The sequence below is a fragment of the Podarcis filfolensis genome, assembly GCF_964270895.1.
Source record: "Podarcis filfolensis genome assembly, chromosome: 1".
Lineage (NCBI taxonomy): Eukaryota > Metazoa > Chordata > Lepidosauria > Squamata > Lacertidae > Podarcis > Podarcis filfolensis.
Window position 1 is genome coordinate 8625797 of NC_139604.1, and position 25341 is coordinate 8651137.

At 43.6% G+C, this 25341-nt stretch overlaps 1 protein-coding gene across 2 annotated transcripts in view; it reads right to left on the minus strand.

Moving 5' to 3' along the window:
• PARD3B (par-3 family cell polarity regulator beta) overlaps positions 1–25341 on the minus strand; it is a 624466-nt gene that overhangs the window by 424538 nt on the left and 174587 nt on the right. For both annotated transcript variants that reach the window (XM_083626664.1, XM_083626663.1), the window contains exons 5-8: positions 20114–20199; positions 8810–8896; positions 3128–3253; positions 400–746 (exon numbers count right to left, since the gene is read on the minus strand). In XM_083626664.1, the coding sequence (XP_083482790.1) occupies positions 400–746; positions 3128–3253; positions 8810–8896; positions 20114–20199 (646 nt within the window). The remainder of the gene's footprint in view (positions 1–399; positions 747–3127; positions 3254–8809; positions 8897–20113; positions 20200–25341) is intronic.

Sequence of the window (25341 nt, forward strand, 5' to 3'; positions counted from 1 at the left end):
GGCCCAGGGTAAGAACTTCAGTACATAACATGGAGGAAGGGACAGAGCCGCTCGCTCTGTCCCTTCCCCCACCTCCCGCAAAAGCCAGGGATAGCCACATGAAGCCTCTGCAGGGCAGCGGGGTGAAGGCTCCCCGCTGCCCTGCGGAGGCTTCACACCGCTAAGGCAGAAGCTAGAACAGCTAGAGGGAGCGCTGTGCAACGCTCTCTCTAGCTGTTTTGGCTTCTGGCTTATCCTCTCAGCCTGCATTCGCTCCATAAGACGCACACACATTTCCCCTTACTTTTGAAGAGGGGAAAACTGTGTCTTATAGAGTGAAGAATACGGTAAGTTTGAGAACCAAGGTACCACTAGATATGAAAGTCATTTTAAAAAACATCAGGAGGAGGTTTAACAGACCTTTCTTGAGATCTATCCTTATCCTTTTTGCATTCTTCTTGCTGCCGAAACCCATCAGGGGCGATAAGGTGGGTGATGACGGCTTCCTACTAACTCTTGAAAAGCTGGGACTCTTGGCAGGATGCACCCCAGGCTCCAAGTGGTTTGTTCCGGACAAGTCCACTTCCCTTGTCACTGGCTTTGCATAGATGGGAGGTGGAACCTTTGCTCTCGAAACATGTTCCGCGTTATCTGCTGGATATAAAGGTGCGATGGCGGACTTTTCATATTGTTCTCGGCTGTGCGGAGGAACCACTTCCAAGACGATAGTCTGGTATTTCATGGCTAGCCGAAATATATCTTGCGCTCTTGAGGAAACAAGACACAGGAGAAACGTATGAAGATCTGGAAAATGTAAGCCATGTTAGACGCACACTTGGAAGTTGCTTTGCGGAAAAGGCTTTTAAAGATCCTTTCCAAAGAGTTCCTTTTCGTTCTTGTAAAATTGTTGCCACTTTGCAGTTGGCTTTCTTTGACAAAAATCTTTGTTATTTCCCACTTTTATAGCACCTCATTTTCCCCTTCAGTTTACAGAGCTCTAGCCTCATTTTCTGCTCAAAATTGTGAGATAAGCATTCCCCACTGAGCTAGAAGGACCTATTGTTATCAAAGGAGCACCATAGAGGAACAGGGATTTCCACACAAACCCCAGGATAGTATCCACTGCAACACAATGACTCCCCAAAGTACTACTATGTGTGCAACTTGTGTGTTCATACACACACACACAAATATATATATATACACATACAGTGGTACCTCAGGTTACAGACGCTCCAGGTTACAGACTCCTCTAACCCAGAAATAGTACCTTGGGTTAAGAACTTTGCTTCAGGATGAGAACAGAAATCGTGCGGCAGCAGCAGGAGGCCCTATTAGCTAAAGTGGTACCTCAGGTTAAGAACAGTTTCAGGTTAAGAACGGACCTCCAGAACGAATTAAGTATGTAACCAGAGGTACCACTGTATACATACACACACACACACACATATATATATACACTGTATATATATATACACACATATACATATACATATACACATATACATACACACACACACACACACACACACATACACACAAATATACATAAACGCACACACACAGACACATAAAATTACACATTTTCATGTGACTAAAAATCAGTAATTCCAAAGAACTATTTTAGTTTTACACAAAACACATCCTTCATCACAGCAAACGCTTTCATTTTGGGTGTGTTAGAGAGAGAGAGAGAGAGAGAGAGAGAGAGAGAGAGAGAGAGAGAGAGACTTTTTTCCGCATGGAATTATTTAAAAAACAAAGTTAAAAATACAAGAAACAAAAAAAGGAGCTCACAACAATCAACAGATCACTAAGCAAGAGAGAAAAAGTAAATTCATATTTCTTATGGTAGAATATATAACTTCTGGGATGTCACCATCCACCATAGTTAATAAATATGTGTTTTATGAATAAATCACATTTTTACACATGAGCATTATAATTTCAAAAACTACTGCATGACTAATTGGGGGGGAAATCTTTTAAAGCACTTCTTTAAAAATCTAAATTTCTGGTAAATGCTGTATCCCTAATTATTATAAGACCCGCATACAAATATAATAATAATAATAATAATAATAATAATAATAATAATAGGAGATAAATCAGCAGAAATTCCTTGAACACAAAAAATAATAAAGTAACTGTCTATGCTTTAAAAAGTAATGAAAAGATCTAACGAATTCTAAAAATAAATAAATTTCTAGCCTACTAAGCTACCTATAGGGTGGCACTGTGGGTTAAACCACAGAGCCTAGGACTTGCCGATCAGAAGGTCGGCGGTTCGAATCCCCGCGACGGGGTGAACTTCCGTTGCTCGGTCCCTGCTCCTGCCAACCTAGCAGTTCGAAAGCACGTCAAAGTGCAAGTAAATAAATAGGTACCGCTCCAGCGGGAAGGTAAACGGCGTTTCCGTGTGCTGCTCTGGTTCGCCAGAAGCGGCTTAGTCATGCTGGCCACATGACCCAGAAGCTGTGCGCCAGCTCCCTCAGCCAGTAAAGCAAGATGAGCGCCGCAACCCCAGAGTCGGCCACGACTGGACCTAATGGTCAGGGGTCCCTTTACCTTTAAGCTACCTATAGCAAGCGTTCCAGCTTGCCCCCATGACTGAGGGACCAGTGCACATGACATGTTGATGTGTTGTGCACACGCCTCATGGCTTGCACACATGATGTCAGCACGTTGCATGACATGTGCACATTGTCATGGAATATTGAGGGGCCCCGTTTCCCTCATAACATTTTTTTGGGAGGCCTTCGGCCCCTCCTTGATGGCACCCCTGACCTATAGGTAACTTACCCAAAAAGGGTTTTCTTTAAAAAAATCCAACCCAGATTGATGAAATTATTTATGTTTTATCACTGGGATCAGGTTATGAGTCTCTTAGTTGGATTATTAAATAGCACTTTCCCAAGTGGCTAATAAAACATTCCACTTACAGTCAGTCTCTACAGCAACAGAAGATCAGATATTCTATCCCCAACGTGACGCTACTAGAATTTTATTTTATTTTATTTTACTTCATAAGCTTCCGAGGCAGAATTGTAGTATTTTAATCATAGCCAACATTGTAAAACTGACTGGATTGGTGTGTGCTGCATAAATTCCTCAGGTTAACAGAATAAAACAATTCGGCAAAACTCACTGTGCAAAGGTTTTATCTGCAAGTTCTGTGTCGTTAATTTTCACAATACACTCATTTTCAAGTAAAAGTCCATCCCTCTTAGTTCGGCTGTTCTCCTCAATGCCGCGGATATAAAGCCCAAGAATCCTGAAGGTAGGAATGCAAAGTAAGTTATTTGGAGTTAGCTAAATCAGGTATTGAATTTTAAAGTCCCGCTTTCAACTACACCAGAAGGCATCTCGTTGGCCCCTGGAGGGAATACACACACACACACACACCACACTAATGGAGAAGAAACAGGTACATCAGGAAAAACAGACATTTCCAAATGTCAGTAAATTAGTATAGCTTACCTTTCTCATCATTTACCGTATTTTTCACTCTATAGGACGCACCCGACCATAGGACGCACCTTGTTTTAGAGGGGGAGAACAAGAAAAAAAAATCTCCACCTCTCTGCTCAGCGCCCCTTCAGCGAAGCGGCAGGAGAAACGGAGCCCCTTCCATTTCTCCTCCTGCTTCGCTGAAGGAGCGCTGCGCAGCTCTCCCTCTCCCACATTGCCTTTGCCTTAAGTGATGGCAACCTGAAGCCTCTGGAGCACAGCGGGAGTTCCCACCGTGCTTCGGAGGCTTCAGGCGGCTTCAGAGAAAGCAACGCGAAGCCTCCGGAGCGCGGAGGGAGCGCTCCCTCTGCGCTTCGGAGGCTTCGCGTTGCTATCGCTGAAGCCAAGGAGTCTGCATTCACTCCATAGGATGCACACACGTTTCCCCTTATTTTTTGGAGGGGAGAAAGTGCGTCCTATAGAGCACAAAATACGGTACTTCATTTCAATTCATTTATGAATCACTTCGCATAAAACATCTCATTTGATGTTGATTGTTTGTTTTTTTAGTGAGACTGTTTGTTAATACTTGTCTATTCTATATTTATACTCCAATTCTGAATATTTAAGGAATTTTTTCAAATGAATTGGTTGCGTTTATTTTTTGAGTAAGAATGTCTGCTATACTATTCTGCATTTATAGTCCGATTCCGAATTCTTTCAAGATAATTTTCAAATGAATTTTTGTGTGGTTATCACCAGGATGTTCCACTTAAATGCAGTATAAGATATCAAAAGTAAACTTAATCACGGTTTGAATAAAACAAAATAACAGAAGCAAGGATGCTTTCAAAACTACATGTTATACAAACCCTTCTGTAACCAACATAATAACCCTACAGTTTTATATGATAGCCTCTGGTCTTAAATACTTATTTGAGAAGTGGAATATAGACATGTGGATTGAGTTAAGTGTTTTCTGGCAACATAAACCCATTACTTCCTTGTTTTTATTATGTAGCGTCTCAACATTAACATCGTTTTATTGTGTTTTTAAATTTTTAATTTCCTCTCTTTTATTGTGTAACATTTATATATGTATAAACATATATAATTTAAATTATTTTAATTAAGTGAAAAGACAGAAGTAGGATGCTGATTGTGCACCAACACCTAACTCAAAGCATTTAAAAGTTGACACAAACGCTTAAACAACTATTTTTATCAGTAATATTTGGTGGGTGGGTGTGTCAAAAAACCTCCTAAAATTAGCATAAAGAATTCCCCAACATACTTCTCAGTATTAAGAGTAAAGAGCTCAAAAAACTTTAATGACCTCTCTTGTCCAATTCACAGCCAAATAACATATACAATTCACAACTTGTAAATACGCTCAATTTGTTTCAAATACAAATGTTCCGCAAAAATAGTAGTAAATTCAGCTGAACGTCACCGAAATCTTTCATTCAAGACAGTCATGCAAACATTCTACTTGCCTTTCAAAGGAGCAATTTTGCCAAGTCAGGTCTCACAGCATTTGTCAAGAAAAATATTAAAGAACCGATAAATTAATCCAGAGTAGGCTTTTTGGAAGGAACATGGGTGACGCTGGGGTCTAAATCACAGAGCCTAGGGCTTGCCGATGGGAAGGTCGGTGGTTCGAATCCCAGTGATGGAGTGAGCTTCTGTTGCTCGGTCCCTGCTCCTGCCAACCTAGCAGTTCGAAAGCATGTCAAAGTGCAAGTAGATAAATTGGTACCGCTCTGGCGGGAAGGTAAACGGCGTTTCCATGCACTGCTCTGGTTGTGCCAGAAGCGGCTTAGTCATGCTGGACACATGACCCGGAAAAACTGTCTGTGGACAAACATTGGCTCCCTCGGCCAGTAAAGTGAGATGAGTGCCGCAACCCCAGAGTCGTTCATGACTGGACTTAACTGTCTGGGGTCCTTTTAGGGTTTTTGGACAATTCTTTAAGAGACATCCTTGCTTGAAGAGGTAAGTGATCAAACATTGTTGTATTCAACAATGCGTTGTAAATCCATGCGCAACAGGACTTCCATCATTTTAACATGATTAATATTAATAGTTTTATTATGTCCACCCTGCCCATCTAACTGGGTTGCCACAGCCACTCCGAGTGCCTTAAAACATATATAAAAACATAATAGAACACCACATATTAAAAAGCATTATGCACCCTCTAAATTTGTTATGGGGTTCCCCAACTCTCTGGAGCAGATTTACGGGTGACACAGGGCACCTGCAGAGGGGAAAGTCCTTTGCGTACAAGCAAGTTGTATTCAGACATAACATTATGTATGAATGCTTTGTTCCTACCTTCTTTCAAGTGGGGAACCAAACCATGAGAGCTGCTTCACATGTAATGCTAAGCCATCCAACTGTTTATTTCCTTACTTTAGGAAGGGAGGATGTGGGAATGCTTAGTCCATGGGTAGGCAAACTAAGGCCCGGGGGCCGGATGCGGCCCAATCGCCTTCTAAATCTGGCTCGCGGACGGTCCGGGAATCAGCGTGTTTTTACATGAGTAGAATGTGTCCTTTTATTTAAAATGCACCTCTGGGTTATTTGTGGGGCATAGGAATTCGTTCACCCCCCCCCCCAAAAAAAAATATAGTCCAGCCCCCCACAAGGTCTGAGGGACAGTGGACCAGCCCCCTACTGAAAAAGTTTGCTGACCCATGGCTTAGTCTGTTTGCACAAGCGTACAACTTGTGGACAGACTAAGTTCCTCACCATTGTGTATCACTGGCATTGCATCTGAATGCAAGCAACCAAGGAGTGTGCAAGAAGGGAGATTATTCATCGGGACGTTGTTGTTTTCAAAAAGTGCCAACTTTCACTTGAAAATATCACAATGCTTAATGGAAGCCCTTCCTGTGTCGATTTAAATGAGCCACTCTCTGAATTTATTTATATTTAAGGAGACTGAAGTATCACTTGTCAGGGCTGGAGTCAGAGGCAGGTCAGCAAGAAAGGAAGCAGATCTCTGTTGTCAGTGAAGTTAACTCTTTACTCAAGGAAACAGCATGCAACTCAACAGCCCTTCCCAGCAGGTCTTGCCGCTATGGGGCAGTTGTCAGGACTGCCTTCCAAACCTATCTAAGGCTTCTCGTCTCCCTGATGTTTCCCAAGTAGTCTCAAACTGCGTCTGCTCACCTCTGACTTCTTTTCCGCTCTTCTCAATACTCTGTGAGTTCTTGGAGGGGGAGGAGAGCTTGCCGCAGCAAGAGATGGAGACTCACTGGATTCTCCAGCAGTCCCTTGACTCCCCTCCTCTGCTTCAGACTCAGAGTCTCTGAACTGCTCCCTGTCCCAGGCTCTTCCCGCTCACTGAACCCTGTTGCCCTTTCAGTATGTGGGACCTGCTCCCAATCTTCACCCTCCGATCTCTCCTCAATGTCCCACCACTAATCAGAGCCTTCCTCCTCTGGGGGTTCCCTTTGGGGGGGGTTCACTGGCTGGTGCCCCCCCATCACTCCTCTTTGTCCAGCCAGTCGCTGACATCATTTGTCATCCACAAGACTGACAACTTCTTGTTGTAGTCACAACAAACTAATAGTAGTAATAGTAATAATTTTTTATGCCACCCATCTGACTGGGTTGCCCCAGCCATTATGGGCGGCTCCCAAGAAAAAATTAGTAAAAATGCTGCTTCCGAGTAACACTGCGCAAGGACCTTGCAGGTTTGCACACTCCTCCTTGCACTGCATGCATGATATTATCTACCGTATTTTTTGCTCCATAGGACGCACTTCCCCCCTCCAAAAATTAAGGGGAAGTGTGTGTGCGTCCTATGGAGCTAATGCAGGCTCCTTGGCTTCAGCGATAGCAACGCGAAGCCTCCGAAGCGCAGAGGGAGCGCTGCTTCCACGCTCCTGCCACGCTCCAGAGGCTTTGCGTTGCTTTCGCTGAAGCCTGGAGAGCGAGAGGGGTCGGTGCGCACCAACCCCTCTCGCTCTCCAGGCTTCAGGGATAGCCGCCTGAAGCCTCCGGAGCACAGCAGGAGGTCCCGCTGTGCTCCGGAGGCTTCGGGTTCCTTTCGCTGAAGCCGGGAGACCAAGACTTTCCTGGCTTCAGCAGAGAGGGAGAGCTGCGCAGCGCCCCTTCAGCCAAGCGGGAGGAGAAATGGAAGGGGCTCCGTTTCTCCTGCCGCTTCGCTGAAGGGGCGCTGAGCAGAGAGGGGGAGGGTTTTTTTTTCTTGTTCTCTCCCTCTAAAACAAGGTGTGTCCTATAGATAAAAACATACGGTAGTTAGCATTTGCAAAACAGCTTCAAAAGTTACGTTTCAAACTCTAGATTCAAGCTACCCGTGATGAGCGTTAGCAGCTAATGCTGACAAAGGGAGGGAATTTACACAAGAGGGAAAGGAAGCATACAAGACCATGGTTAAGAGATTAGGAAATGTTGTTTCATAACAGACCAAATACATCATGAAAACCATACCCTGAAGTAAAAATGTTGATAAGTCTTAAATTGAGGTGCAAAGGTTTGAATCTCTTAGTTTAAGGCATGTGCGCAACAGCTGACCACCATATTAAAATGATCAAATATAGGATAATCAAGAAGAAGAAAAACATATGGTATTTTCTTTATGTGACAAAATGTTCTGCAAGGGGGAACATAATTTAATTTAGATGCCGTCAAGCTGGTTTCTATTTAAGGAGTAAGGAGCGCAGATATGAGAGACAGGTGGAATCCTGTTCTGGGCGCCACAATGTAAGAAGGATGTTGACATGCTGGAATGTGTGGCGAGGAGGGCAACCAAGATGACCAAGGGTCTGAAAACCAAGCCTTATGAGGAACAGTTGAGGGAACTGGATATGTTTAGTCTGGTAAAGAGGAAGCGGAGAGGAGATATGATAGCCATCTTCAAATACCTAAAGGGCTGTCAAACAGAGGATGGAGAAAGCTTGCTTTCTCCAGCTCCTGAGGAGGGGACGACCCAAACTAATGGATTCAAGTTCCAAGAAAGGAGATTTCTACTAAATACCCGGAAGAACTTTCCGACAGTAAGAGCTGTTAAACACTGGAACAGACTCTCTCTGGAGGTTGTGGACTCTCCTTCCTTGGAGGTTTTTAAGCAGAGCTGGATGGCTTAAATCCACATAAATGGTGGATCTGTCATGTATGTTCTAGTTGAGACTCTTGCATTGTGGTGGGGTTGGACTACATGAGCCTCTGGATCCCTTCCATGATTCTGTGAGAACCAAAAGGGACGCAAACATCTTCTCCTGTTTCCCTACACCTTTGAGCCACTTCAGCGTATCTACAATCAACATGCTTATGCATAAGGTGTTTAGGACAAAACAATAACAACAACCGAGTTCGTTTTCATCAGAATGGCAATGCAAATCCTTACCTTCCACTTAATGATGAAATATACGGTACCACATGGATCCCTAGCGGCCCGCCTTCCCCAGAAATCTCTACCGCTCTTGTCATACCACTAAGGAAGAGGAGGGGGAAACAGACATGGTTACATTCAACAAAAATCGGAGAGCAACAGTCTCACTAGGAGGCCTACCACCAACCTTGTTGTTGTTTCAATGCCAGGCAAAGATGTTTTCGTTTTCCTGGGAATTTGGGCAACATCCATAATTCGCTTTTTTTGTATTGTTAAAACTGTTTTTTATAGGTCTGTGTGATTTTATCCTTGTTTCTTCTTGCTTGGCCGTACATAGCTTTGAGGCTGTTGCTTTTTAAGTTAGAAGCTATACAGTAATGTATTAAGCCTAAAAGCAGCTGTGAAAGGTCAACAAAAGTAGAATAGTCCTGCTACAGCCCTGATCTCATTGACACATTTCTTCTCCTTTATTCTAGTATTGGTTCCGCATTGTGGGGCCTTTTGTATTCTCCCCAGGAGAATAAAAACCCTGGAACCCATGTGTGCAATAATAATGGTGGCTAAAGACAAGGATGAGAAGGCTTTTATATATATATACTTGTGCTACAACATTTGAAGTGGGCTCATGTGGAGGTAATACTTATCTGACAATGCCCCCTCCAAAACAGTCGTACCTTGGTTCTCAAACGCCTTGCGACTTGAACGTTTTGACTCCTGAACACAACAAACCCAGAAGTGAGTGCTTTCCGGTTTGTGAACGTTTTTTGGAAACCCGAACGTCCGAGGTGGCTTCCGCTGTTTCCAATTTCATGCAGGAAGCTCCTGCGGCCAATCGGAAGCCGTGCCTCGTTTTTGAACGTTTCCTGAAGTCGAACCGACTTCTGGGACAGATTCCGTTCGAGAACTGAGGTGTGACTGTAATGAAGTTGGAATAACGACCTGCTTCTGATCTTCACTTCCTAGACGTAGTGACTGCATCTCTTTCACAAACATACTCAGCTCAGTATGGGATGTCTCTCAAAACCGAAAGTTTACTTCAGCCTCTGTGTGATGTCTTGTTCTTGTCTGGACAACCATCTATTAGTGCACACTTGACCACAACAGCTCTTTCTTCCTGTTTTGTTCCCCGTTTCATTTCCTGCAGTGTTGCGGATTTAATCAGTGGATAATGTTCTGTGTTGATTGACACAATTTCCTGATTACCTTGTTATCACCTCCCTGGTGCTTTCATATGCCATGGCCCAGGTGTCCGTCACTGCTAATCATTTTTAGAATTGTATCTGAGCCCCGCAAAGGTTCAGGATGGGAAATGAATCAACTGCATAAAGTGATGTGGACATGGAAGTACACTTTTATCCATGACAGGTTATGGCAGGCATAGGCAAACTGGGCCCTCCAGATGTTTTGGGACTACAATTCCCATCATCCCTGACCACTGGTCCTCCTAGCTAGGGGTGATGGGAGTTGTATTTTTTTTTTAAAAAAAAATATTTATTACTTTTAAAGATTACAGAAAAGGAAAAGGAAAAGAAAAAAGAGAAAAGAGAAAAAACAAAGAAAGAAAAAAAATACAATACAATATATAAACAATACAAAACACAACCTAAACACATTAAACTAAACTAAACAAAACCCTAACCCACCTTAACCCTAAACAAAACAAAACAATAACCATTTAAAAACATACATCACACCTTTTCCATACTCTATCTTTCATTCCCTTGTTTCCTCGACTTCCTCTCACCTCCCTTTTTGTATTCCACTTCTATTAATTGTTTCAGCAAATCCTTTCCATCTTTCTCTGTTTTCTGTCATATTATAAATATCTTAACATATTTTTTATCATTAAAACTAAAATACTTATATATGCTTAACTCCTTATAACATTTCTGCTAATGCCATAAAATTTCTTTCCACCATTTTTCTATCACTCATTAATTTTACAGTATTTCTATATATAAACTTTAAATTCTCTAATCTTCTTCCACCATCTCCTCTCCCTGGTTTCGGATTCTGCCAGTCCTTTCCATCAATTCCATATAGTCCATCAACCTGGAGATCTTATGTCCAAGGCTCTTAACTCTTTTCCAGCTCCCTTCTGCAGGTCTTCTTCATATTCTTTAATACCAAAGAGCAGATCTCGGGAAGACTCCAACCTAACGATGCTTTTATTCCTTCCAGGCAGGTCAGCCAAATTTCCATAGTTGAAGCTGAGGTCTATAAGATGTTTCATGACATGTTTCAAAATTCCTCCAAATCCAAAGGCCCCCAGAACTCCAATCTCCTCCAGACCCAAGTCCATGTCCCAAAAGTCAGTTAATCCCTGCATAGAGGGATCTTTCCAACTTTCCTTCTTCCGTCCAAGCCGGGATCCAATCCTCAAAATCTGGCTTTTTCTAGATTCAATCATAGAAGGCCTCAACTTGTAATCCTCAATTTGCTTCTGTAAAACTGAGGATCCCGCTTGTATTACTTTAGGCTCAACAACCACAGCTTTCTCTTTCTCCTCCACAATTTGTCCTGCCAAAGTAGATTCTTGTACCAAGTCCTGAATTATTTCTGTGTTGGTGCTCACTTTTTGACTCCAATTAGTCACTTTTTGGTCCAATTTGTCAATTTTAAAAGACATGTCATCCGTCTTCTTATGAAGCTGTTCCAGCGAGTAGCTTATCTTGCATAATACCGTCACAATGGCTTCTCCTGTCAACATTTTGAGTGGTCCAAGGTGAATCTCTGGTTCTCACAATTTCTTATCTTGCAGCTGGTGATTCCCCAGTTGCACTCCTGTGACAGTTTCAAAGACTCCCTCTAGAGGGAAACAGTCTCCACTTGTATCAATCCTTTCAGACACAATTCAAGCCATAAAAATAGTTTCAATTTCCAGTTACTTTTCCTCCTTTTTAAACGCAGAAGAGGACAATGGAAACAGTATCTTTCTCTTATTTAACTAGCTGTCAAAAATGTTTTGTTCGCAGTCAATGAACTCTCCCAAAACTTCACTCTTTCTGGCAGCCCTTTTCCAGGTTCGGAGCAGTGGTAATTTGGTTTTTCACTCTCTCCTGCAGGCTCGCTAAGTCCAAAATTTTCCCCCTCTTCTCCTGCTTCCAAGGGGGGTTTTGTAGTTTTAACCGATGAAAATTTAATCCTTTGCCAAAAGCTTTCAAAGACTTTGGCTTATAACGTCTTTGCTTCAATCTATTTACAAAAGGGGAAGGCGGACTTCCTGTTTAAGACCTTCCCCATTTTGGTGCCAAATTAAGGTATTTAAAGATCCAATTTTTCGTTCTACTCACGGGTAGTTGTTTAAAATCCAATTGTCCACAGGAAAAAGTCAGCGCTCTCCGGCAACAGCAATGCGGCTTCACTCCGTGAAAGAAGCAGTCAATTCGAAGCACCGCGCCACTCACCCCACGTCGCTCCGGATCCCCGAAACCGGGTTTCCCCGCGAGTAGGGGAGGCGCAAAAGGGGCCAGCCGAATCCCAGGTTCACAAGCTTCTCCCGCCTGTGATTTCAATGGGTCTCCACCTTCGCCGTGGCGGTCAGACCCTGCTTTTCACGGAGCAAGTTCCTCCCGATCAGAGGAACTCCGCCATTGCCGGAGGCGCCAACCCAGAATTCCCGGGATGATGGGAGTTGTAGTCCCAAAACATCTGGAGGGCCGAGTTTGCCTATGCCTGAGTTATGGTCTGACAGACCTGTTATGTGCTAACCACGAGTGTGGTGATCTCTCTCAGCTGCTGTTAGACCTGGTTCGCATGGTGATCTCATACTAGAACCCTGGGGATAGTAAAGCTGGGCTTCTTGCCCATTCTCTTCTACTTTGGTGATCCCTCGTAGCTGTGTAAGATTGTCTTCCATGAACACGGTCTTAGCAGTGAGCCCATAAGTGACTGTGGAGGGCAATTCTGGATCCACACGTCCTTCCACAGTGGGGACATACGCTCCCATAGGGTGGGGTTTGCCAAACATGCCTTCCTCTTAGCTCATTTCTCCCTTTCGCCCTGAGTTCAAGCGTTTGCAGAGGTGAAGAGAAGAGGCCCAATGCAAGTATTCAGTGTACTTGCCAATGTGCATTGCATTAGATATGTACAAAATAACTGCAGGCTCCCATGTGTAGGTTTCCAGGTGGGCTGGATGAGGTAGCTGTTTGAAGGAGCAAGCTTGTTTTCTCCTGCTCTGGAAGGTAGGACCCAAACCAATGACTTCAAGCTACAGTGGAACCTTGGGTTAAGAACTTAATTTGTTCTGGAGGTCCGTTCTTAACCTGAAACTGTTCTTAACCTGAGGTACTACTTTAGCTAATGGGGCCTCCCGCTGCAGCCGCCGCACGATTTCTGTTCTCATCCTGAGATAAAGGTCTTAACCCGAAGTACTATCCCCCCCCCTAAAAATGTATTAGATTTTCCACAATAATAACAAAAACCACAAAGCAGAATAACACACAAAAACAGAAAAAAGAAAAAGAAAAAAGAAAAATACATCAATGAACGAAAGAAAAAAAAGGAACAATAATCAGATAAACAATAACAACAAACTTAATTCTTTACAAATCCAACCTTTTAAACATCTTGGTTGACTTCCTCTAGTCCCTCCCTTCTGAGTTTCCTTGTAGTTGAAAGTAACAGCTTTCCAATATCTTTATTGAACTAAAGCAATTTCCAATTATAGTCCATCTTATTCACATTTCTTAATATTCTAAATCCCATTTATTTAATTATAACTTAGTTTAATCCTAGGCCTATTTGTTTCTTTCAAGTAATTTCTCATTTTTTATATTGCAATAGTTATTCAAATAGTCCTTAAATTTCCTCCAGTCCTCTCTGAGGTACTGTTTCTGGGTTAGCGGAGTCTGTAACCTGAGGTACCACTGTACAAGAAAGAAGATTCTGACCAAACATCAGGAAGAACTTTCTGAAGGTAAGAGCCGTTAGACTCCCACAAGAGAATGTTGAATCTTCATCTTTGGATGCTTTTAAGCAGAGCTTGGATAGCCATCTGTCATGGATGCTTTAGCTGAGATTCCTGCATTGGAGTGGGTTGGACTAGATAGCCCTTGAGGTCACTTCCAATTCTATGATTCTAATGCTGCTCAAGCACTTTGGAATGTTCTTCCTTCAGCTATGCAGGATACTTCTTCAGTTACATTTTAAAGGTGTATTTTACACAAGGCCAATCTGGATCAGGACCACGGTGCCTGAGGAGGGGTGGTTTAATGCAACCCCAAAACACCCCTCCCCAGCAGTAGCCAAAATTAAATAAAAAACGCTTCCTTAGCAGCCAAAATGTTTTTGCTTTGTTTTTAATTAGCAGTAACTGCTATATAAGGGACACGGGTGGCGCTGTGGTCTAAACCACTGAGCCTCTTCACCTTGCCAATCAGAAGGTCAGTGGTTTGAATCCCTGCGACAGGATGAGCTCCCGTTGCTCGGTCCCTGCTCCTGCCAACCTAGCAGTTCGAAAGCACACCAGTGCAAGTAGATAAATAGGAACTGCTCCGGCGGAAAGGTAAATGGCCTTTCTGTGCGCTGCTCTGGTTCGCCAGAAGCAGCTTAGTCATCCTGGCCACATGACCCGGAAGCTGTACGCCGGCTCCCTTGGCCAATAAAGCGAGATGAGCGCCGCAACCCCAGAGTCGTCCACGACTGGACTTAATGGTCAGGGGTCCCTTTACCTTTACCTGCTATATGGCCAAGGGGAGGGGTGAAGCTGTGGAGGGTGGGATTACATGCAATTCCAGTCCTGATGGGGGCATGGGAAAGGGGGGGGGGGCTTACTTTTGAGTAACACCAAAAAATATGTAGTTGCTCACTACATATAGTATTAAAAAAAAACAATATGCAGTTTGACCCCAAAACAGCTGGAAAGGGGAAATGAACCAAACATGCTGAAAATAAAGTAAAATGTGAGCTTTTTATTGTTGCACTTACAGTTTATTAATGTAAGAAGTGTATTTAAACCAAACTGGTACCAAAGCTGGCCTGATACAACCCCGGCCGATCCAATGGAGCCTTTAAATGAGTAACCTATGCATGATGCAGTTTCAAAATGCCAAGTAATCAACTGTTAATAAACCAAGTATCTACTTTCTAATAGTCTAGGTTTAATTTTTCATTAACAGAGCTATTTTTAATATGGAAATAAAAACATGTTTCAGTGTGAGGCTTGCAAAAATATTTCTGTTTCTACATGTTGCACTACGGGGTGGAATTACATGAGTGGCGATACATTCCTAAACTACAGTATAATGCCTTGTTATTTTTAACTTCTTCCAATTAAGAGGTATTGGACAAGAAACGTGAATATAAGAAAGGGGGAAAGGAAAAAAAGAGAAAGAAAGGAAGGAAGGAAGAAAGAAGGAAGGAAGGAAAGAAAGAAAGAAAGAAAGAAAGAAAGAAAGAAAGAAAGAAAGAAAGAAAGGAAGGAAGGAAGGAAGCTTCTACTTATGAGGTATTATGGAACACATTAAAATTCTACGCAAGGGTGTGTGATTTTATTGAGCTTGCTATTAATGCAATCTTCTTACGCCACCACATTTGTTTATTGTTAAATAAGAAAATGTACCGTTTTTTGTAGACAGAGTTTTTGCTAACTGGTAGTAAACAAAACACCTCTATTTCTCTTCCCCCGCATATCTCCCATCTTCCTATAAGCACACAAAGAAATATTCTCATGTGATTTTTTTTTGGGGGGGTCACAGTTTTCCATTCTCTATTTTGAGACAAGATGAAAAATGGTGTTTACTGTCTTCTTGATACATACAGAAATTTTAACAAGATAGACATGGGAAAGTATTAGGAGTAAGGCATGCAGGCCTATATTAAATTTAAATTTTTTAAATTGTATTTTAAATTGTCTGAAATCTTGGTTAAAACCAAACACACACACACTTTGGTTTAGGACTTCAATGACAACATTTTGGAGGTCCCAGGTCGCAAGGTAGTTAGATTGGTCTCGACCAGAGCCAGGGCTTTTTCGGCTGTGGCCCCGATCTGGTGGAACGCTCTTTCACAAGAGACTAGGGCCCTGCGGGACATCTTTCCGCAGGGCCTGCAAGACAGGGCTGTTCTGCCTGGCCTTTGGTTTGGACTCAGTCTGACCCCTTATGTTCATTTTAAATTGCATTTTAACCTGTATTTTAAATTGGGTTTTTTCCCCCTATTATGTTTTTATTGTAATTCTACTGGTGTTAGCCGCCCTGAGCCCAGCTCTGGCCGGGGAGGGTGGGGTATAAATAAAATTTATTATTATTATTAGTGCTAAATCTAGCTCCATTCAGTTACCTGAAGTTTTCAGCACTGCCACTGAGACTTCCTTAAAACCACCTAGAATGCAAAAATCGCAAGCAGTTCTGAATTTGAGAGTGTGCTCCTAGATTTGCTGTTTTTAGCCAGGTGCTCTCAACCACCTCGCCACTGTCACCGCAAGCAGGTTTAAAAATCAGATAGGAGAACAAGGCACCTTCTTACCGGAATATTTATATTTGGCAAATCTTTATCTGATTAGGAAAACTCGTTGCTTCCTGCTCGTTAACGATCTGACCACAGAGATCCTTGAATTCAAAAAACGCCAAAGCGAGTAACGCAAATGTAACATAATTGAAGGTGGCAGCCATGTAGAAAAGTTACTGCTAACATAATCCGCCTGCTCCCCCACCGCCCAAATCTTACTATCACTTCCCCTGCGGTTCAAAGCCATCAGCGGGTCAGAGATCGGCTGCTCCATCTCCTCCATCTTTTTATCCGCCACCCACCAAAACTAACACTCTCATTTGGACCATGCTGTTCTTAATTTGGTTTAGCTGAAGCAGAATGATATGATGATATATAGAAAGAGCAGAAGAAAGCATGGCGAAGAATGAGTACGGCAAATTAGGAAGCAGGGAGAGAGACTTGCAATTACATACATGCTGGTGAAATGCTATTTAATTACAATCAGGGTTGGCAGGAGAGGACATAGACATGGCCCACCCCCCCCCCAAATACACACACCATAGCAGAGTGCCACTGCATTTCTGCAGGGCGAGGCTTAACTGCCTCCCCCCCCAATATTTTACAGTGGTACCTCGGGTTAAGTACTTAATTCGTTCCGGAGGTCCGTTCTTAACCTGAAACTGTTCTTAACCTGAAGCACCACTTTAGCTAATGGGGCCTCCCGTTGCCGCCGCACCGCCGGAGCACGATTTCTGTTCTCATCCTGAAGCAAAGTTCTTAACCCAAGGTACTATTTCTGGGTTAGCGGAGTCTGTAACCTGAAACGTCTGTAACCTGAAGCATCTGTAACCCGAGGTACCACTGTATTCAAGTTGGCACCCGTGGATGGGTTTGGGCAAGTTACTATTTGGCCTTGCTCTCATATCACAGTAAAGGCCTGTAGCTTACTAAAAAGGTAAAGGTACCCCTGACCATTAGGTCCAGTCACGGATGACTCTGGGGTTGTGCGCTCATCTCGCTCTATAGGCCGAGGGAGCTGGCGTTTGTCCGCTGACAGCTTCTGGGTCATGTGGCCAGCATGACTAAGCCGCTTCTGGCAAAACCAGAGCAGAGCACAGAAACGCCATTTACCTTCCCACCAGAGAGGTACCTATTTATCTACTTGCACTTTGACGTGCTTTCGAACTGCTAGGTTGGCAGGAGCAGGGACCGAGCAACAGGAGCTCACCCCGTCGCGGGAATTCAAACCGCCGACCTTCTGATCGGCAAGCCCTAGGCTCTGTGGTTTAGACCACAGCACCACCCGCGTCCCTCTGTGGCTTGCTAGGACTGCCCAAACATAGAGAGGAGCTTATTTCCACTTTATTCCTCCCCAGTTCTTTTAGTGTGGTACTGCAACTAATCCAATGCACTGCGGAGGAATGGTGGGAGCCTCCCCCCCTTTCTGAACCTTCGCATGGGCAGGAGGACAGTATTGATTTAGAACAGTGGTTTGCAGAGGGGCATAGTCCAGAAAGGAAAAGCTGGGTGAGGAACAGCTAGAAGAGGAAACACCAGGGGAGAGACAGCTGGCAGATTCAGTTTCTTTGGACAGCATTCCTGACCCCCCCCCTTTTGCTTAGGACTAGACGAGCTCTTGGACTGATAGAACAGAAAGTGCAGAGGCAACAAGCTCAGATTACCCAACGTAGGAGTGGTGTAGATTAATGGGGATGGAGGGGGTGCACCTTAACTGGGAGCAACACCGTTTTTAGAGAGCTATGCCTTCCTTTGTCTCTCGCAGTGATTATTAAAGAATTAAAGACGCACAAGATCATAAGACGCACCTAGTTTTTGGAGGAGGAAACCAGGGGGAAAAAATATTCTGAATCCCAGAAGCCAGAACAGCAAGAGGGATCTGGCTTCTGGGATAGCCTCTTGCTGTTCTGGCCTATGGGACTGCCACGCGAAGCCTCTTCCGGGCAGCAGGATGAAGGCTCCCCCAAGAGCCACGCTCCCTTTAAAGAGTGTGTGGAGCATGTGTGTGCCTCTTTAAAGGGAGCACTGAGCATAGCCTCCCGGCTGCATTCGCTCCATAAGACGCACACACATTTCCCCTTACTTTTTAGGAGGGGGAAAGTGTGTGTTATAGAGCGAAAAATACGGTAACTGGTAAGAACGTTCCTTTTCATTTGATCTGCTTAATTACTGCCACCAGGGGAGGCATTCGATTCCCCGAAGCCTGATATCCAGAGTCTGGCTTAATGTATTGTCTGAACTCAGAAACATGGGTCAGACATCTTCTCATGTACAACTGTCTGTAACCTCATTATTTTCTTCTATGGATGCCACCAGCTGCTTTCAGGGATATTGTTCTGCTGGGCACAAAACTGCCCCCCCCAGTAGAAAGCACTGGTGACCCCAGCTCCAGCTGTGTTGGGGGGGGAGGTGACATCGTGTAAATGTTCGGGGAGAAAGTTCCAGGTGGCTACCCTGGAGACCAGTTTGTTACTTTCCGATTCAGTTAACTTTATGTTATTATGATGGATGTTTCATATGGTGACATTTAATAGCTGCGAAGGAAATGTTATACAGTGGTACCTCGGGTTACATACGCTTCAGGTTACATACGCTTCAGGTTACAGACTCCGCTAACCCAGAAATAGCACCTTGGGTTAAGAACTTTGCTTCAGGATGAGAACAGAAATCGTTCTCCGGCGGCATGGCGGCAGCAGGAGGCTCCATTAGCTAAAGTGGTGCTTCAGGCTAAGAACAGTTTCAGGTTAAGAATGGACCTCCAGAACGAATTAAGTACATAACCAGAGGTACCACTGTATATCAGCTGCCATTTGAATTTTGCATTATAAGAACTCATGTTGCTTTTTCTGTTCTGGATTTCTAGCATGACCCAACGGTATGGGAGTTTCATGAGTAGATTTAACAATGCCTTCTTCCATGTTTGAAACCAAGCACGGGGAGGTTTGTGAGTTACACAGGCGGTCACATGGCAATGAGGGAGTTAACCTTTTCTCCCCATCCCACAATACAGTTTGCTCCAATTAAAAATGCCACCGTGGTTACTATTAGCCTGGGGTTGCGGGCAGACATCTAACTTTTTTCTCCCTCCAGAGCTTGGAGAGAGGGATTGGGGAAATCACATGCTGGAGAAAGTTAAGATCCTCTCTGCCCATTAGGCAAACCCTATTTTTCCCATTCTTGCCCCACATCTACTTTAAGCAAATCGGAAGGTCTAGACATGTATCTCTCATGTCACTTCTAGTTTGGCCCCAGGTAATGTGACAATGGACGCGGGTGGCGCTGTGGGTTAAACCACAGAGCCTAGGACTTGCCGATCAGAAGGTCGGCGGTTTGAATCCCCGCGATGGGGTGAGCTCCCGTTGCTCGGTCCCTGCTCCTGCCAACCTAGCAGTTCAAAAGCACGTCAAAGTGCAAGTAGATAAATAGGTACTGCTCCAGCGGGAAGGTAAACGGCGTTTCCATGCGCTGCTCTGGTTTGCCAGAAGCAGCTTAGCCATGCTGGCCACATGACCCGGAAGCTGTACGCTGGCTCCCTCGGCCAGTAAAGCGAGATGAGTGCCGCAACCCCAGAGTCGGTCATGACTGGACCTAATGGTCAGGGTCCCTTTACCCCTTTACCTTTAATGTGACAATAAAGAGGCTTTCAAGCATCCTGAAATCTACCCAGTGTAAATATCTGCCATTTCTCTTCAACAAATTGATTTAAGGAACTATATTATTTGATCTACGATAGGCAGAATGTCACGAGCCATACATAAACACACACATACATACATCCAAAAGATGTATGAGGTTTTTCTTTTAAAAAAGTAAAAAAAACAGATAAGGTACAGTAAAGTAGAAATGAAATATAAATGTATTCATACATACTTGAAAATGAATTTTGTTTTCTGAGACGCCAGCGCTTCGCTGTGTGCAGCAAGATCCCAATCTTCTGAAGACGAGTGGGTCAAACCCTAAAGAGATTTTGAAAATGTGCATTTTAATGTTAAATATTATGATTTGGATTTAGAGCAGTTGTTAATACTTATGAATTACACCTCCAAACCGAAAAGCAAACGTCTAGGAATTCCAGCCTTACTGATGCCAACAACTGCTCCATACCTCTGATGCAACAAAACTTGAAAAAGACATGATCTGATGTTGCTTTCTTTCCACCGTTTCACGAAGCAGTTAGAATGGTAAGGCTGGATATAAAGGGGGGAAGCAACTGAGATACATACTCACAAACCCCCACATGTGAGTAGAAAGTAGAAAGTGGAAAGAGAAGAATTTCCTTACAGCAAATTCATTTTAAAAAATCCTGATAAATGTAGCTGAACATAGTGAGTGCAATGTAGACAAGCCTTTCTGCAAGGGCCTCCAACCCAGTGGTGGAGAATTCTCTGGAAAAACAGTCTCTCAAAGGACCTGTTGATGGCATTCTACCATTGTACTGTGGAGAGTGTATTAACTTATGGTCTGTGTGTGTGTGGTTTGGGAGCTGAACGGCCAGGGGAAAAAACAATGCTGTCCAGGGTTGTAAAGACTGCAGAGAGAATAATTGGGTGCACTCTTCCCACCTTGGATCAAATCTATGCTGCCAGGTGCCATAAGAAAGCTGCAGAGATAGCGCAGGATAGTGCGCACCCCGGAAATGATCTCTTCCAGCTTCTGCCTTCTGGAAGAAGGTACAAGGTTATAAAAACTAGGACTAGCCGCCTGAGAAACAGTTTCTACCCAAATGCGATTCTGGTTTTAAACACAGTATAAGGAGTCTCTATAGGAGTATATTGTATTTTAAAATGGGGTTTCAGAGTTTTTAGGGGTTTTTGAATGTCTTATGTAGATTTTTCAATTTCATTGTTCTGTATGGGACAATGACAATAAAGATATTGTATTGTATCTTATCATATCATATCGTATTGTATCGAGAAGAAAGAAGAGGAGGAATTTGGATTTGATATCCCGCTTTATCACTACCCTAAGGAGTCTCAAAGAGGCTAACATTCTCCTTTCCCTTCCTCCCCCACAACAAACACTCTGTGAGGTGAGTGGGGCTGAGAGACTTCAGAGAAGTGTGACTGACCCAAGGTCACCCAGCAGCTGCACGTGGAGGAGTGGGGAATCGAACCCGGTTCACCATATTACGAGTCCATCGCTCTTAACACTACACCAGAAAGGAGGGCGGGGAGATTATTAGCTATTTCCTTTCCTCCATGAAACCTCTCGGTTGCTCTGGAGGGTACCCCAATCCTCAGAGGGTCCCCCAGAGCAGATTTTCAGAGAGTTGCAGGAGGGGATTTGCAAAACTACCATCTTCCCCTTTCCTCGTGAGCAGAACTCTACTTCTGAGAAATCTGGATCCAAACCCTTGTTAAATATATTTTTTTTTAAAAAAATTCAACCTGAAAGGAAAATAGGAAGAATATCCATGGGTGAACTCCATATCTGTCAAAATGAGCCTAGGGAGGTCAGGCATGGGTCCTTGCTGGTCAGAAGAATTATTGAGGAAAATCTTGGAACTGTAGGGAAATTATGGTTCACAACAACCCATGTTGTTTAAATGGAAACATTATCATGACGAGCATGAATCTAAACCAGGCAAACTCCGGTCCTCCAGATGTTTGGGACTACAATTCCCATCATCCCTGACCACTGGTCCTGTTAGCTAGGGATGATGGGAATTGTAGTCCCAAACATCTGGAGGACCGGAGTTTGCCTATGCCTGATCTAAACGTATTTTGACATGGCATCGCTTACATAAATGATATTCTAAAATGGACAACACTAACTTATTGGGATAGAATTAGAAGTATATTGACTCTTCATCGCTTTTAAAAAATATTTGGGTGGAACAGACCCTCCCCCTCCCTGTATCAGGAACTGAATCTGAATGTCACCATCTAGTTAAAGCCACTTTATATAAGAAAATAATTGTGGCTGAAAATGTCAAGATTAATTAGTGAAGTCCTGTTTCATCCAGAGTATCAACACTGATACCGAGCGATCTAATTTCAGCTATAAATGATGTAATGTGAACTAATAACACAGCAAACAACAGTGGAACAAATGACTCTTTTTTTCTCACAAGGGATTTCAGGATAGCAGAACATCTTGAGATGAGCCAATTCACCTTATCTACCGTATTTTTCGCTCTATAGTTTTCCCCCTCCAAAAATTAAGGGGAAATGTGTGTGCGTCCTATGGAGCGAATGCAGGCTCCTTGGCTTCAGCGATAGCAACGCAAAGCCTTCAAAGTGCAGAGGGACTGCTCCCTCCATGCTCCGGAGGCTTCACGTTGCTTTCGCTGAACCCTGGAGAGCGAGAGAGGTCGGTGCTCACCAACCCCTCTTGCTCTCCAGGCTTCAGGGATAGCTGCCTGAAGCCTCCGGAGTGCAGCGCAAGTTCCCACTGCACTCCAGTGGCTTCGGGTTTCTTTCACTGAAGCCGGGAGAGCAAGACTCTCCTGGCTTCAGCAGAGAGGGAGAGCTGCGCAGCGCCCCTTCAGTCAAGTGGGAGGAGAAATGGAAGGGGCTCCGTTTCTCCTGCTGCTTCGCTGAAGGGGCGCTGAGCAGAGAGGGGGAGATTTTTTTTTTTCTTGTTCTCTCCCTCTAAAACAAGGTGCGTCCTATGGTCGGGTGCGTCCTATAGAGCAGAAAATACGGTATGTACTAATACCAAGTCAAGTCCTACAATTGCGCTTGCGCTTATCCACCTAAAACACTATATATGCATCCTCTGGAACGAGGTTTCAAAATTCTTTGAAATTTTGCAAACCTTTGACACTGAAAAAGCCCTGGAATTCTACAGCTAGTTTGGAGCACAGCTGAAAGGCTTTTGACTGGGACCAATCAGCAGAATCAAATATCTTTACTGAATCCAGGCCTGTTTCAAAGGACAGTCTGAAGCATTAGTGTTTACTTCTAAAACCCTATACTGTTTGGAGTCGGGCATACATGAAGGAATGCCAAGCATGACCACATCAACCTGCTTGCCTGCTAGTACAATAGTCAAAGACCTTTCTTCTGGAGTGCCCATCTTTAGAAATTACTGTATTGGCCCAAATATAAGCCACACTTCGCCGTCCCCCCAAATTCCGATCTTGAAAAGTTAAAGTGTGGCTTATATTCAGGGCCGGATTTAGGTTTGATGAGACTCTAAGCTACTGAAGGTAATGGGGCCCTTTATATGTCCAGTTGTCCTTTGTCAACAACAAATTGTCACTGTTTTTTGTGTTGAATATATGCTATATGGTAATTTATGGGCATGATAGGTATCGAAGAAAGCCATTTGCACATAACAAAATATGTATTTTGTCAAAGTAATTGTTGAACTTATCTTATATTTTGGAAATGCACATCCAGTTTTTTTTCTCCTTTAATTTTTTTGGGGGCCCCCAAGAGAGTGGGGCCCTAAGCTATAGCTTGTTTAGCTTATATGTAAATGCTGCACTGAAGCTTCATCAAAATACATGTCGAGAATTACTGTACTGCAAAGGAAGATCTGTGGCCTTAAAGCCAAGTTTCACTGTTTTACTTGGAACAATAGAGTAATATTTGAGCCAGGATGATCTTGAAGTTAGCACAGGTATACAATTGGGCATTCCCATGCAACCAGTCCATGCAGAATGTAAAGGTAAAGGGACCCCTGACCATTAAGTCCAGTCGTGACCGACTCTGGGGTTGCGGCGCTCATCTCGCCTTATTGGCCGAGGGAGCCGGCGTACAGCTTCCAGGTCATGTGGCCAGCATGACTAAGCCGCTTCTGGCAAACCAGAGCAGCACACGGAAACGCTGTTTACCTTCCCGCTGGAGCGGTACCTATTTATCTACTTGCACTTTGACGTGTTTTCGAACTGCTAGCTAGGCAGGAGCAGGGACCGAGCAACGGGAGCTCACCCCGTCACGGGGATTCGAACCGCCGACCTTCTGATTGGCAAGTCCTAGGCTCTGTGGTTTAACCCACAGCGCTGTAGGAACCCTATATATAGAAATGAGCAAACGAGTGATATTTTAGGGAGCAGGCTAGCAGGCGGGGCCCATGACTTACATCATAGGTGCCTACACAACAGAAAACACTGTTGTTGTGTGTAGGTTTTATTTTATTTATTTTTTATCTTATATTTTGGAAATGTACATCCAGGGTTTTTTTTTCTTTAATTTTTTTTGGGGGGGGCCCAAGAGAGTGGGGCCTTAAGCTATAGCTTGTTTAGCTTATATGTAAATCCGGCATTGCTGATATTCACAACCTTATGCCGCCGGCAAACGGGTGTGCCCCCCCCCAGTGACGCCCAACCCACTCGCAGCTCCCAAGCCTCCCCCAAGCCGCCAAATTTTAAAGGTGCGGCTTATTTGTGGGTGCGGCTTATATTTGGGCCAATACGGTATGCGGCATATTTGTGGGTGTGGCTTATATTTGGGCCAATACGGTATGCGGGTGGTGACTGGGAAGAGGGTCTTCTCAATGGTGTTATTCGGCTTACTGAGTTCTCTCTCAAGGAAGGCTTGCCAGGCATAGAGTTTCTCTTTGGGGTCACCAAGTAAGCTTAAAAAAAAACAACCCTAGACTATTTTTATCCATAAGATACAATCTATAAAATTAATAATAATAAATATAGCAATATATGAATATGTAGATCTATACGGATCTACCAGGCTTTTAATCAGCAATTAATTTTTGCTGCTAGTTTTATTCGCTATTTTAATTTTGTTGCATCTTTTATTTTCCCCCTGTTTTTGTGGTGAAAGCTGCCTTGAGATATGAAGGTCGTCATAGAAATGTATTAATAGGTTTTAAAATGGCATTGGTTTCAATGGCAGAGATGAACGCATGCATAAATTTCCCCCAATGACCTCAATGGGACTTCTGAGGAACTCTGGTTAGATCGTGCTCCACATTTTAAACGCATTACAGATACATGCAATTGCAAGCCCAGTCCAACTTAGCTTTGTTAATAAATCTAGTGTTTTTGCCATCTTCAGACATTAAAAAAAAATTGATAGTTTATCTGAAAATCCATAAGTTAATTTGAAGCAAAATGTCCTACTACTGGAGAAAACATTGTTATTAAAAGAAATCCTGAAGGATCTATAAATATATTTTAAATCCCATGTGTG